Genomic DNA, 13,344 nt, shown 5'->3' with positions numbered 1-13,344 from the left:
AATGGAAAACCAATAGGAAGTGGAGATCATACTAGAGGTAATCTATTTTATCTTGATATGAATGATGGTATTTGTCTTGTTGTACAATTTGATGATGTGTGGCTATGGCACAAGAGGTTATGTCATGTAAATTTTGACAATTTAGTGAGTATCCTTATGATGAAAAGAGTTAGAGGTTTGCCAAAACTGAAGAAACATGATAATGTGATTTGCAAACAATTTCAGTTAGGAAAGATGACAAAGTCTAGTTTTAGAAGTAAGACTCATACTTCAAAAGAAATTCTAGAATTAGTTCATACTAATTAATGTGGACTAATTGATGTGCAAAGCTACAAAGGTGACAAGTAAATTATCCTATTTGTTGATGATTACTCAAGAATGATGACAATAATGTTTTTAAAAGAAAAATCTGATGCTTTTCAAATGTTTAAGTGGTATTTGGAAAGAGTTAAAAAGGAAACTAGTAAAATCTTGAAATGTCTAAGATCTAAAAAAAGGTGGAGAGTTTACATGAAATGAGTTTGAACACTTTTGTAATGATAGATGAATCAAGATACAAACTTTTACACCTATGACCCCTCCACAAAGTAGGATTGTTGAAATGAAGAACAAATCTGTAATGGATTGTGCTAGAACATTGATGATGGAGAATAATGTTACTTTGAAATACTAGAGAGAAGCTATCAGTGCAACTGTCTATACCTTGAACCAAGTACAAGCCGAGAAAGAAGTGCATGAAGATGAATGAAAGAAGGAACTTGAAAATTGCAAAACCTTTATGTACTACTATGAAGACATATCTATTAATGATGATAATTTTGCAAATCAAGTTTCTAATGAACAAGAATTAGTGATTCTTGAGTCACATACAATGGATGTCGAGTTGCAGTCAGGAGCCAAGTTGCAGTTAGGAGTCGAGTTGCAATCAGAAGCCAAGGTACATTTTGATACTATGATCAGTTTACATGAAAGGATTTTCGAGTTAACTGATAAAGAAGTGCATAGTGAATCTGAAATTGAACTTCATGAAAGACCCAATGTACAAAGGAGAGTAGAACCAAGGTTGTCAAAGTATGGCAGAAGACATCACCCTGCTGAACAAGTTATTGGAGATAAAGAAGACAGACCAATGATAAGGAATAGGTTGAGAAATGACACATGTTTATTAAGCATGCACGATCCCTAAGTCAATAATGGATGCATTATAAAATGAAGACTGGAGTAAAGCCATGAAAGAAGAGATTGATCAAATTGAGAAGAACAAAACATGGACTCTAGTACCCAAACCCAAGAACAAAAATGTTATTGGAACCAAGTATGTGTACAAAAATAAATTGGATGAGAATGGTGAAGTTACAAGGAATAAGGCAAGATTAGTTTGCAAAGGATATGCACAAGAAGAAGGAATTGACTATGGAGAGACATTTGCCCTAGTTGCAAGATTGGACGGAGTAATAACTCTACTAGCTTAGTTTGCATACAAAGGATTTAAAGTTTATCAAATGGATGTTAAGTCAGCATTTCTAAATGGTATACTAGAAGAGGAGATTTACATAGAACAACTTAAAGGATTTGTTGATCCAAATAACAAGAACATGATGTGTAGATGACACAAAACTTTATATGGTTTGAAGCAAACTCCCAAAGCATGTTATGAAAGGCTTCACAACTATCTTGTGAAGATTGGTTTTGAGAAGACTGATTGCAACAACATTCTATACTTGAAGACAAAAGGAGGTAAAGGAATTTTAATAGCTAATTTTTTTTTTTATGATATCATATTTGGAGGACAAAATGCATTGTGTAAGGCATTTGCAAATGATATGAAGAAAGAGTTTGAGATGTTTATGTTTAGAGAGATAAAGTTCTTTGTTGGATTACAAGTATATAAGATGGAATATGGTATTTACATCACTCAGTCCAAGTATGTAAAGAAAATATTGAAAGCTTTTGGTATGGAGGATTCAAAACCTATTAGTACTCCTATGGTGACAAGACATAAACTATCCAAATATGATGATTCTGTTGAAGTAAATCAAAAATTGCAGAGGTCTATGGTTAGCAAATTGAAATATGTAGTTCATAGCAGACTTGACATTACATTAGTTGTTGGGATTCTTGCAAGGTTTTCTACAAATCCTAAGGAGAATCATTTAATGGTTGTTAAGAGGATCATGAGATACCTGAAAGGAGTAGAAGACTATGGTCTATACTACAAGAAAAATGACAAGTTTGAATTGAGAGCCTATACAAATGTTGATTGAGCTAGAAACTGATGCAGGAGCATCCTAGGTTGACATGTTATCCTACTCATTTATGTTCAATCTGCTTATTGTTGCCTGTAGACACCTAAATCTGATTACATCACTTAGGTAATCCTATTTAGTCATCTCGTAAGGCATCATTAATTAAGTATTTAATATTTAATTAATCTATTGTCATCCCCTAGTTAATTAGTTAATCTAATTAACTATAGTCCAATTGATAAAATTAAAAGATCACCCAAAATCAATTTATCAATTAAATCCCTATTCCTCTATTAAATTGAATAAATCCTCAAATCTATTCAATTTAATTATATATCCCAATTTTATTAAATAAATCATTTAATAAAATATCTAAAATCTTAAAAGCCTCCCTAAACCCTATCCTAACCCCTAATCCAACCCATTCACACATACTAACCTCACTTAGCCACCTAACTAACCCATCCCATCAAATCTAAGCCACTTGCTCCCTAATCCCCCTCTAATCCAAGCCTAATCCTCACTCTAACCATGTACACAACCTTAATCCTAGATTAAGAATCCCTAACCCAAGCCAAAGTCAAGACTTCCACCCACCTCCCATTTTAATATTCAAAACAAAGACTTCATCCCCCATTTTAAAGTCACAACTTCCACCCACAAACCATTTTAATATTCAAACAAAGACTTTATCCTCCATTTTAATATTCAAACAAAGACTTAACATCCTCTTTTAATATATTCGAATAAAGACTTGACCTACCCAAACCACTTGCCTCTTAATCTCATCCTAGGCTAAGCGTAATCCCTTCCTTAAGCATGTGCACAACTTTAACCAAGGGTTAAGAAAGTCTTAAACCAAACCAAAGTCAAATTTCCACCCTTAAAGTCTTGCATTCCTATTCAAGAGCCTTAAAGGCTCTTTAAAGACTTTTTACACCTATTTTCCACACTCATCCCCCACTTTTCTTCCCTCATAACTCCCTCTAACCACCTATCTTGACCATCTTACCTATCCAATCCCTTTGTGAAACTTGTTACAAGGCTAGAGCTTTGAAGAAGCACAATCCATGTGCTCTCTTCTCCTTGCATCCTAGCCTTCCTTAACTAATTCCCCTTCCTTGCATCCTAACCCTCCATCTCACTACCCCTTGGCCTATAAATGAAACCCTCTACCTTCGCAAATATCATCCACTTCTATGCTAATGTTATAATGTTATTTTGAGAGACTAAGGACTATCAAAATACCATCATAATGGCAAAATCCATCCACAAATACATTTTGAATCATATCCTCCATTGAAGATCGAGCAACGCCATTGAGCATACATCCCATCTTACGGACACATCTACGCATCAAAGGGAAGATTGCTTGGTTTGAGAGATTTGCAAATTCTTAGGCTACTTTGGTACTTTAATTCTCTTTTTTCTAATCATATATGTGAGTTAAATCTATTGTTTTGAATGTTTTGGTTCTCCATTGTATTCCTTAAAGCACTAGTTTTACAGCTCTACATTGTCGAGCTGCAACAATTATCAAGTGCTAGTAATTATGCAGTATCAGATGAGTTGCAGTTATCCCACATCATGTTAACATTCAAATTAGTGTGTTATCCCATCTCACTCTACGGTGCGTGCCAAGCTATCCAGTATGTGCCAAGTTATCCAGAATTGGTTAGGTGTTCCTTCATGTGTTGAGTGAACTTGTTGATGTTGAGTGTAAGCATTTTGGATGAGTTTTCTATATTTTGGTTCTTAATGGGAGTCAACTTGTGGGATTAATTTCAATCATGAATTTTATGATAAGATCTTGTCTTGGGATGTGTGCAAACCATTTTAGGGTTGACCTTTCTATTTTGTAATGTTCTAGAATCTTTTGCAAGCCATTTTGGCAAGTATAAATAGGGTGTTGAGGCTTAGAGTTAGGGAAAATTTTAGAGATAACTTAGAGGACTAAGAAAGTTCATTGCATATGTGTCTAGAAGTGCAAATTTGAAGTTGGATCATGGATCTTGAATGTATTTTTATATCTGGCTATAACCTAGAGAGCCTTAAAACTAGACATGTATGTTGATTATTTGATAAATCAATAAAAGTGTTTCATTCTCCCTCTCTGTGGTGTTGTGCTCTTTGTGTGTTTGCTTCCATTGTATTTACTCTGCAAGGTGGTTTGGGTTGCTGGGTGTGCCTTTGGTCCTAGTTCTTCTTACCCTCCTTGTGTCAAAAACATTGATAACATAAAGAATACAAGTGGTGGAGCAATTTTCTTAGGAAAACTATTGGTCACCTAGACCATCAAGAAACAAAATTGTATATCACAATCTACTGCTAAAGCTGAATATGCGGCTACTGCAGTTAATTGCAAAAATGTGGTATGGATCAAACAGTTACTCAAAGGAATGGAAGAGGAAATTATTGAACTTGTGGTACTCTACTATGACAATGCAAGTGTTATAAACATATCAAAGAACCGTGTGATGAATCCAAAGACAAAACACATTACAATAAAGTATCATTACTTGAGAATCAATTCAAGACATAGAAGTGAGAATGAAATATGTGAATACAAAAGAGCAATTAGTTGATATATTCACAAAGGCTTTACTTGAGGATGCACATGAATATCTTAGAGGCAAATTAGGGGTGATACCCCTATCCAAAGCTACTTAAGAAGCAAGAGTAGTGCCCTACATCAATTGAGTTGGATGACATATATTACAAATTGATTTAGTGGATCTTACTTTAGGACCTGCCTAAAGTAAGGAAGGAGCTGAAAAAAGAAGATTTACAGTCACATGCAAGGTGACAAAGGGAGAATTTGAATTGATTATATTTGCATGTATAGATGGAAAGTCTTTAACATTGCTGTCAAAGAGGGAGATATAAGAGAAAGAGGGAGAATATATAGAGAGTTGTACTTGAAGCATATATTGAGGGAGATAGAGATATTATAATGATACAAATAACAGAGAGATCAGATCAAAGAAGGAAGGAGAAAGATTGTCAAAGAGGGACAAGACCAGATGAGGCAAAAATAAGAGGAAGAGATCAAAGTATATAGAGGAAGGCTCACATACTGATAGAGGGAGAGATTTCACTAAAAGGTATTAAGTTTCTTTTTGGTATTGTTGGTATTGGTTTGCCATATATGCTAAAGAGAGAGATTGTTGAAGTGAAGAAGCTTGATGAAATCTATCATGGAACAATCATTATTTTGTTACTACTGTTAAACCTACTACTTGTTGGTAAGACAATTGCTTACTTTGGTCTAAATGCTATCAATTGTTTGATTAATGAAGAGGATTTGAAAAGAAAGGGTAACAAGAGAACCTAGAGAAAGGTTGAGTTATTTGGTGTATAAAAGGAGCACTAAGACCAAGCAAGACATTGATGATATAGTGTCCAGTTTATCTACTTAAGGCTATAATGAAAGGATACTTGAGCAAAGACTAGAAGAAGGCTAAGTAAAGAAATGTGTCTACCAGGCCTAACTAAGCAAACAGTGCAAGCCGAGCAAAGTTAGTACAAGCCGAACAGAAAATTAGTTGAAGCCAAGCAGTAAGTTTAGTATGAGCTGAGAAAGTGAAATATAGTTGGTGCCAAGTGAAAAAAGTTAGTATGTGTCAAGCAACAATATAGAATTAGTGGATGTCGAGCAACCCAATGTTGGCTGAGTATCATAAGAAATGTTTATCGAGCAAACAATGTGTTATTGCCAAGTGTTAGTAAAATGTGTTAGATCAAAGATTTAACAAATTTGAGCCAACAAAGTTGATTTCTTGAATTGTGTGAAGCGTGCAAAAGATAAATATGATGAGTTGGTGGCACAAAATTCAAGATAAACTGTTTTGAGGCGAATTCAAAGAGGATTGTAAAGGAAGTTTCTAGAAAGGGATAAAATGGAAAAGTGGGTAGATTCAATGAATTTGACCTAACCCTAAAATGGACGATTGTGCTTAAGCAAAAAAAGATCTAAGTTCTCCATTTATAGAGATGAGATGCCATAAGCAATTGTTGTCATGTGCAAGAAACCTAAGGAAGACAAGAAGTCTAGGGTGTTGCTTCATATGGTGGTTGAATAGAAGAGTCTGCAGTTGACATACAAGGAAAGAAGGATGAAGGCTTGAAGGGTGGACAACTTGTTAAAGATGAAGAAGATGGATGCCAAGCAGAATGGAGGACTAAATGTGTGATCTATAATTTGCAAGTGAGTTGTTATTGTTATCAGATCAAGTCCTGCTATTACTTTCTAACAATTGTATCAGTCTAGATAAATCCTTTAGACTAAGGTTGACCTAACAGTCATTAGTAAATCCTTTAATAGGGTGACATTCTAATGGAATGTTCTAAAGTCCTCTGACAAGGTTCACTCTTAACAAGGTGATTGAAATCCTTTAACTACGTCACCTTTAATGGTGTGCATTGTAACCTTTAATAGGGTTGGCTCCTCATAGGGCTCACTTCAGAAGAGTGAAAATTGGTAGCATGTTATTGGTGGTTTTTCCCAAATTAGGTTTCCACATAAAATCCTTGTGTCAAAATGTGTGATTGATTTTGTGGTATTGCATGTTTACATTTCTGCAAAGTAATTTTGACATTAGACATCAATATGCATATGTTTAAGATATTGAATGGTCAATGCATGCATAAGAATGAGTTGCAATACTTAAAAGTTTTATCTGTACATTTGGACCTTGGATAACTGATTCACACCCTACCCCCTTAGTTATTGTAAAGTATTCCAACACCTTAGATAAAATAGATAAATAATTTACATGCAACCTTTCCCCCCGAGTTTGAATGCAAGACGCAATATATAACACACCTTGAAGGATAGATACCTTATAGTAGATACATAATTCTCAACAAAATAAGTTGCAAAATAAAGAGAACTCGTAATGTTAAACATACATATGTTCTAGTTTTTAGGATAAAAAAATAAAGCAAGCTGATTGGAGGATAAAATTAAAACAATTTAAATAACCAAGAGATCTTCGGCCCTAGGATCAAAATCCCTATGGGTATAGGATGATCAAGTTGATCTATACCTATTAGGAAATAATGAAAGCACAAAAAGATATTGCCAAAAAGGTGATAAAATAACACCTAAGGGGCCATGCATAGAGATGAAAGATGACTTGTAAAATTGGGCAAGAACGAAAGAAAAGAACAAGACCAAAACCACACTAAGGAGGGTTAAAAGGTCTCAAAATTAAGTATTTCCATTTTAAGATGGTATAGATCCTTAGGAAGATTTTTTTTAGGGTTATTGTCTTTTCACTGAACCCTTATAGGGACTATTCATCCCTATAAGCAAGAACCCATTCTTGGTGTTTCTTGTTTAATTTCTACTTTGTGAAAACTTTGTTGTATCCTATCTTGGGGTGATTAGATCCATACATTTCATGGAAGATTCTTTATCCAAATCCTTGTAGGTGGTTCCCACAATCAAGATTTGAATATTACATTCTATGTCATGTAAAATTTATGTATATTTTTTTCTTAAACAACAATGAAGGGTATGTGGCGCATTTTGTTTTTTGTGTGAATACATGAATCTCTTACCAGGAAGGGCCAAATTTCTACAAATGTCATCTTATATTTCTAACTATTTCTTAAAAGCTTTGTTATGAAAAATTGCCTACCTTAGCTTAGATTGTTTGTGAAAGGTTTTCCTCCTCCATTCCAAACCCATTGTATAACGAGAAAAAATTAAAAAAATTGAAGGTTGTTTGACAAGGTGCATCATGTCTCACTCTTGTAAAACTTCTCGGTTACCTTGATTTAGGTGCAAGCTTCTTAGAGATCAACAACATACTTAGATGTTGACATTATAAAGTACCACGTTGATATTCTAGTTGTATTAGTGTTAGGAGAGCTCAACACTATGAAAACTTGGTCATGTTTTTATAGTTGGTTACCTATTATGAACTAACATTGATTTTGCTATTCTTGATTATTGCTTTATAAATGTTGTCTTTCATTTTGTAAGGGATCATGACCCTTTCCCTACTTATCTAATAATAAATATCCACTTTAACTTATTGTTGTACTATGTGGCTCCATATTATTATTATTACATTATAAAACACCTTTCAATGTAATTAATTATTTGATGTATATGTGACTTTCAAATCAAAGCAAAAATTATTTTATATGTGCACTACAATCCAACACTATATTTTATTCTATTAAATCAATTTCTTTGTTTATCAATTAGAACCAATCGAGCATAACACCCCAAGACACTGATGATAAAGAGTTATAACTACATTTGAATTATATAATTATTACATGAATTAAACAATTTTATAATATATTATATGAATTATACAATTATTAAATTTAAAACACTTTCATTAAAATAAAATAGAGCCAAACATAAAAGGAAAAAGTAAATTAGAGGTAAGACTATTTTCCCATCATAATGTGTATTGGAATTTGGTTATTGGTCCAGAAGAGGCACGGGCAAGGAATATTAATTATAAAAGTAAAGTTGGTGATGTCGATAAGCCTAACATTGTGGTATTAAGTGGTATTAAACATATTGTGCCTACTATTCTATTAATAATTATTAAATAACTTTTACATGCAATAAATTCAAGGTGCAAAAGGTGAAACACAGTTTGCTTGTCTTTTTTCGTGTCGACAAAAGTATCATGTGACGAGAAGAGTGTTTGATTCTCACCCGTCTTTAAAGAAGCTCACAAATTGTGTCTTTAAAATATAATGTCCGAAGGATACTCGATCTATGCATCGTGAATCCAATGCATCCACGTGGCTCATTGTCCATGTAGGATTTTCCTAGGATAATAAAATATTGACTAAAGTGGTAAAACCCTATTTTCCTGTCCAATCATGAAAAGGTCATTAAACACGTGGCAATCGATGGTGACCGGAGAAACCGGCAACTGCCCTGGATGCAATGGATGAAAAGTTGGGCTCGTTTGTTTGGTGAAATAGTGTGGAGACAGTCTGAGTGTAGGGTTTTAAAACAAGAAGAATTCAGACCCATGTTTCTAAACTGAAATACCTGTGATGATTTCCTCACAGATGGGATTGTTTGGGGCTGATTTTTGATTCAATGTTTCGTCAGAGATAGCGAGCTGAAAATCGGGGTTCAGATTGGCCCTAGTGTTTTCGGTGATATCCTTTTGTCGCGGAAAATAAAAGTAGAGAAGAAAACAAAGCAGAGAAGGTCTAAAATTGAGAATTGGGTGTTATGTGTTTCTGTTTTGTGTGAAGATAATGAAGAATGTGGTGCAGATGCATTTCAGATTGGCCAGTATGGAAAGAAAATGGATCTTACCCCTGGCCGTACTATCTCTGGTGTCCCTGTTTCTGGTGCTTTTCACAACCCTAATCTCAGCATCCAACAATGGCGTATACCCTGTGTTGGCACTTTTCAAGGGAGGAACTAATGAGGCTACAAAGGCTGTTTTTGTGGAGTCTAAAATACCATCTCCCGTCGTTTCAACACTGCCTCCTCCTCCAAGATTCGCTTATTTGATTTCGGGCTCAAAAGGGGACGGGGAGAAGTTGAAGAGAACACTGCAGGCATTGTACCATCCGTTGAATCAGTATGTAGTTCACTTGGACCTTGAAGCGCCGCCTAAAGAGAGGGTTGATCTTGCCGCTTATATTGCGTCAGATCCCATTTTCGTGGAGGTGGCGAATGTACACATGATTACTAAGGCTAACTTGATTACTTACAGAGGTCCTACCATGGTTGCCAACACACTCCATGCCGCAGCAATTCTTTTGAGGAAAGGCTCTGAATGGGATTGGTTTATTAATCTCAGCGCTTCAGATTATCCACTTGTAACGCAAGATGGTATGTGCTTTTTCTTTCCTCTCTAACTCTGTCGATCAGGTTTCAGAAATGATCTCTTTTATCACTTGATATTGCTGGAGACAAAATTAAGTATTTTTTCCTTGGTAGAGTTTTGAGAGCTCATGGGATTATTCTTATTAGGTAAATTGACTTGGTGTTTTTATTTAATCGGATGGGTTTTTTCCTTGTAAGCAGTCACTTGCTGCCCACAGCGATCAATATCATATATATATTTGAAGGTATTTGCATATAATAATTGAAGCGAGTAGTTCTGGAAGCTAATCAAAGCTTCTGAAATATCTCTAGCATCCTTAGGGCTAATTGTTTCTTGGTGGTTTTTTCTCACTTTAATGTTGTAGCTGCTTGCTTCTTCTGCATCTTATTCACACCATTCTGTTTCACCAGTATAACATTATATAAGATGGGGTGGGAGAAGGCTTCGTTTCTTGTCCTACAATAATAATCCTAGAATGTTGTGGCATCACGTACAAGTTTACAAATGGTGGAGAAGTTGAATCTAACATGACATTTAAATTTGTTACATGGTTGCAAAATGGTCATAAGACATCGATAACTGAGCAGTGAGTGGTGACTGGTTACAATCATTTGTATCTGCAGGGAACTCCTTAATCACAGGCCTTTAACTTCTATTGGCAGGTTGGAAAACACAATTGCTTAGTTTTGTTCAGATCATATGAGTCAGGTCTAAAATTCCCCATTTAGGTGTTATATCTAATGTTTTCACATCCACTATTATTGCTGATAGCCACATGTCTCAACATTTTCACATTCTGTGGGTCTGAAATTTCACCATAGCCTCAACTTGCAGTGTTATACGCCCACTTGCCTTGTTTGAGGCTTTACATATATGATAGATAAATGACTATGTCTAATTGCAGCCGTCATGTCATATGGGTCTGAGACAAAATTTCAAACAATTAGTTATTGCTTAATACAGAAAATATAATTTTAGTTTAAATAGGGATGCATTAATTGTGTTTGGATTAAAGAAAATGTTTTCATATTAAAAGTGTGATAATGACTGTTCTATGCAGATCTACTTCATACATTTTCCTATTTGCCAAGGGATCTTAATTTTATCGAGCACACCAGCAACATTGGTTGGAAAGAGTAAGAAATCTCTTCCTATTCATATATTCATCTATGGCAATCTTTTTTTTTGTAGCAGTTGCCAAGATGATGTTGAGATTCACAAGATGAGGGTTCCCTTTTATTGTCTCTGTATGGATAAATGCTTTCTGTTGCTTATCAAAAATGGAAAAATGGTTTTCATGCAGGCACCAACGTGCTAGGCCAATTATTATAGATCCTGGCTTGTATATGTCAAAAAAGTCGGATGTTTTCTGGGTTACCCAGAGAAGAGGTGTGCCCACAGCATTTAAATTATTTACAGGTATGGAACCTGTATCCATTCAATTTCCATTCTCATTGCATGAATCTCAAATTCGTTGAATTATAATGGTCATTGTTGATTCAATACAGGCTCTGCTTGGATGGCACTATCAAGAGCATTCATTGAATTCTGTGTATGGGGTTGGGATAATCTTCCTCGTACAGTTTTGATGTACTATGCGAATTTTATTTCTTCCCCAGAGGGATATTTTCACACGGTTATTTGCAATGCTCAAGAGTTTCAGAACACCACTGTCAATCATGACTTACACTATATATCTTGGGATACTCCACCGAAGCAGCATCCCCATTCTCTTGTCCTGAGTGATTTTATAAAGATGAATGGCAGCTTTGCTCCTTTTGCAAGGAAGTTTGATGGAGATGATCCAGTTCTTGATAAAATAGATAGTGAACTACTGGGTCGAAGAAATGGTAGTTTTGCTCCTGGTGGGTGGTGTGTAGGAAATAGAGATAATGGAAATGATCCATGTTCAGTCATGGGTGATAAAAGTGTTCTTAAGCCCGGTCCAGGTGCAAAGAGGCTCGAGAAATTAATTGTAAAACTCTTGTCAAAAGCAAATTTTCGAGGCAAGCAGTGCAAATAGTATCCTGAAACTATATGCATTTGAGCAATCACATTGTAGACAGAGCATCCCGGTATAGTTTACTGAAGGATTGGATACAACTTCAAGCTTACCAAAGAATACATCATGCCGCACATGCTCTATGTTTGTACATTGATTCCCTATATGACAAAGTCTCTGCTGGGAGGTGTTTTCTATTGGCCTCGTTGGGCAATTTAACCTAATAAAACATGTGCAAGAAAAGCTCTCTCCGATGTGATTATAATGCAATTACTTGCTTAAGGGTTTCAAAGAAAGTGCAGAGACTATATTGTTGAAGGACTGGTAGCTAAATGCTACTGCAAATACACAAATTGATAAAGCAATTTATCCTATATGATGTGCTGCTTTATGACTATGAGCAGTTGGAATGCTTGTGTAAATTTACAGCTCAAGCAATTGCTAACATATATAACTCCTTTGTAGGAAGTATCTCATTTGTGTAAATTGAAAACTACCTGTGGATGCGATTTTGATTTTTTTAAAAAATTTCCCAAGCTACAAAGCACCAAGGTATTTGTAAGATTGCAACTGCAGCCAGATGGTGTATCCATTGATGATTGTATTCTCCTATTACCAATTTTATTACCTTTAAATATTTATGTTAGATACCATGGGGCCATCTGATGTCTTGATTCAAGGAGTATATCATAAACAAAATTGAGTCCAATAAAATATCTGACAAACTTAAGAGTTCAGTAGAATGGTTTATAAACCAAGAACCCACAATCATCATGGACAGATGAATACAGGCATCTTAACGTTACACTAACAGATGCACGCAAGTATTGAACAATTATCAGTAGCCTCCACTTTTCTAATGATGCCTTTAAACATCTTGCAACCTTTGCTTTGCTTGTTCAACACTAACAGACCTTATCTTGTGCACCAGGTGTGCCCTGGTTCTGTTTTGGAGATTTAGACAGCCCACTTACTGGCTCAGTTGCAAACTATTTTTGAGGCAACATTATGGCAGGGAGCTTGGCCTCATTGTGGCAAAAAATGATTTTACTTGCCATTGTTGGTATCGTCTACTTTTTTGAACTTCATTTTTGGTTTTACTTGAATTGTGAAATCACAACCTTTCAATGGGGATTTATTCACTAAGTATTGTTACAACAGCAAAATTGAGCTCTTTAGTATTCCATTCTTTTGTATTTCTATACTTGATAAAGACCACAACGTGTTCATCTATTCAGTATTGCTCATTGATGTCAATTTTTCTGGG

At 35.1% G+C, this 13,344-nt stretch overlaps 1 protein-coding gene across 1 annotated transcript; it reads left to right on the top strand.

The window, feature by feature from the left end:
* The first annotated feature begins 9,210 nt into the window (after nucleotides 1–9,210).
* LOC149552853 (beta-glucuronosyltransferase GlcAT14B-like) lies at nucleotides 9,211–12,727 on the top strand. Its single transcript, XM_089788381.1, has 4 exons — nucleotides 9,211–10,080; nucleotides 11,136–11,211; nucleotides 11,379–11,494; nucleotides 11,584–12,727. The coding sequence occupies exons 1-4, from the start codon at nucleotides 9,495–9,497 to the stop codon at nucleotides 12,096–12,098; spliced, it is 1,293 nt and encodes a 430-aa protein (XP_089644507.1). The 5' UTR covers nucleotides 9,211–9,494; the 3' UTR covers nucleotides 12,099–12,727.
* Nucleotides 12,728–13,344: the final 617 nt, after the last annotated feature.

This window comes from Cupressus sempervirens, chromosome 6 (genome assembly GCF_028749045.1).
Source record: "Cupressus sempervirens isolate cs-2001-9-10 chromosome 6, ASM2874904v1, whole genome shotgun sequence".
Taxonomy (NCBI): Eukaryota; Viridiplantae; Streptophyta; class Pinopsida; order Cupressales; family Cupressaceae; genus Cupressus; species Cupressus sempervirens.
This window is presented reverse-complemented; position numbering and strand designations above follow the sequence as displayed.